Source organism: Priapulus caudatus, unplaced genomic scaffold (assembly GCF_000485595.1).
Source record: "Priapulus caudatus unplaced genomic scaffold, Priapulus_caudatus-5.0.1 Scaffold169, whole genome shotgun sequence".
NCBI classification, from domain to species: domain Eukaryota; kingdom Metazoa; phylum Priapulida; class Priapulimorpha; order Priapulimorphida; family Priapulidae; genus Priapulus; species Priapulus caudatus.
The window spans coordinates 291,641-293,298 of NW_014577230.1; the positions used below are offsets into that span (position 1 = coordinate 291,641).

Sequence of the window (1,658 nt, forward strand, 5' to 3'; positions counted from 1 at the left end):
TATGTATGTATGTATGTATGTATGTATGTATGTATGTATGTATGTATGTATGTATGTATGTATGTATGTATGTATGTATGTATGTATGTATGTATGTATGTATGTATGTATGTATGTATGTATGTGTATGTATGTATGTATGTATGTATATGTCGCATCCCATATTTTGCATTGAAAAGTTGGTACAAACATTGGTACATTAACAAGATTTCTTATCCTCGTGTATAAGTCGCACCCCTGATTGTTTTATTGACGTTGTGTAAAAAAAGTGCCTCTTAATAGTTATACACGAGTAAATATGGTACGTACCGGACTGCATCGTGAAAATTATGAAGGTACTAGCCAGGACCCATGTGGCATCGTCAGATTGGAAGTCATCTATCTCCGATTCATAACCCTCGAGGGGCATCTTTCATGTGAAAGCGTAGATGATCGGAGCCGCTGCGTGTATCTACCATAATAATTGTATCGATTGAAGTTGATAGAATTAACAGTTTAATGTACCGATGCGTGAAACGAACGTATAGAATGCGGTTGGATATGAAAGAATATCACATAAAACAAGGACCATCACTTTAAACGGGAAAGCAGGGATTCCATTCAAATTTTAGCCCATTGGAATTGTATTTTTATACATATATATTGCATTGCGATAAAAACTCTGCCCAACCTCCCCCCCCTACTATGTAATTAAAATACTTGTCTAATTATTCTGACAATTCAGCAAAACATGGAACTTGTTTAATCGAGAGCAGAAATGAGTAGTCAATCTTGTACGAGGTGTTGACGACATGCAAGTTTTACCTTAATCACGTCGTTAATTACTGTAAGGGGAAACGACATAATAACGTACGACTAAACAATGAACAGTAATGACTCAACATCTTGCCGATAAAAACGCAAATGTGCTGGTTACGGAGGATTGATGCACCTTGTATATAAGGCCTAACCTGGTGTGGCCCCTTGGGGCGAAGTTTGTGCAATAACGCAAAATACCCGTAGAGTCTAGTAAATAATAGACTTTATATTTAATAAACAGCTAATAACTAACTAAAAACGAAACTACTAACTACTTATTGCTATTTTAAAACAAAAGTAGAATACCTGGATAAATGTACAGCCTATTATTATGTATTAGCCTAGCTGCTTATTGCGTGCAATTGTGTGCAATTCACTTGTATGAAATCAAATAGGTGCGTGAAAGTCACGCGTGCGTAGCTTCAAAACATCGGATGAAGCGTCTCGTTGTTTTACGATCCACTTTATTATCACGGACAAATTTGATTCCTGTGAAATGGGGACAGGTACGGATTGTATTCGGCGTGCATGCAACCAACAAAACAAAATAAATCAGTTTGGTTGAATATAGAAAGTATAGATAGATAGTAAGTAAGTATTTCTACGTTTTTATACAAGGTGTTCACGAATATCGAATAGATAGATAAATAGATAGATAGATAGGTATCAGGAGCGTATAATGACAAATACGCTCATTATACGCTCATTGTACGCTCATAATACGCTCATAATACGCTCATTATACAATTTGTCATTATACGCTCCTGATAGGTATATATATATATATATATATATATATATTATATATATATTGCAACGCTAGCGTGGAGAATATATGCCAATCCGCGTGCGTAGCAGTA

At 35.5% G+C, this 1,658-nt stretch overlaps 1 protein-coding gene across 1 annotated transcript in view; it reads right to left on the bottom strand.

The window, feature by feature from the left end:
* Positions 1 to 1,658, bottom strand: part of LOC106806601 (putative ammonium transporter 3) — a 40,197-nt gene that overhangs the window by 37,622 nt on the left and 917 nt on the right. Inside the window, exon 2 of the mRNA XM_014808595.1 lies at positions 310 to 451. Coding sequence (XP_014664081.1) covers positions 310 to 409 — 100 coding nt within the window. The 5' untranslated portion in view covers positions 410 to 451. The remainder of the gene's footprint in view (positions 1 to 309; positions 452 to 1,658) is intronic.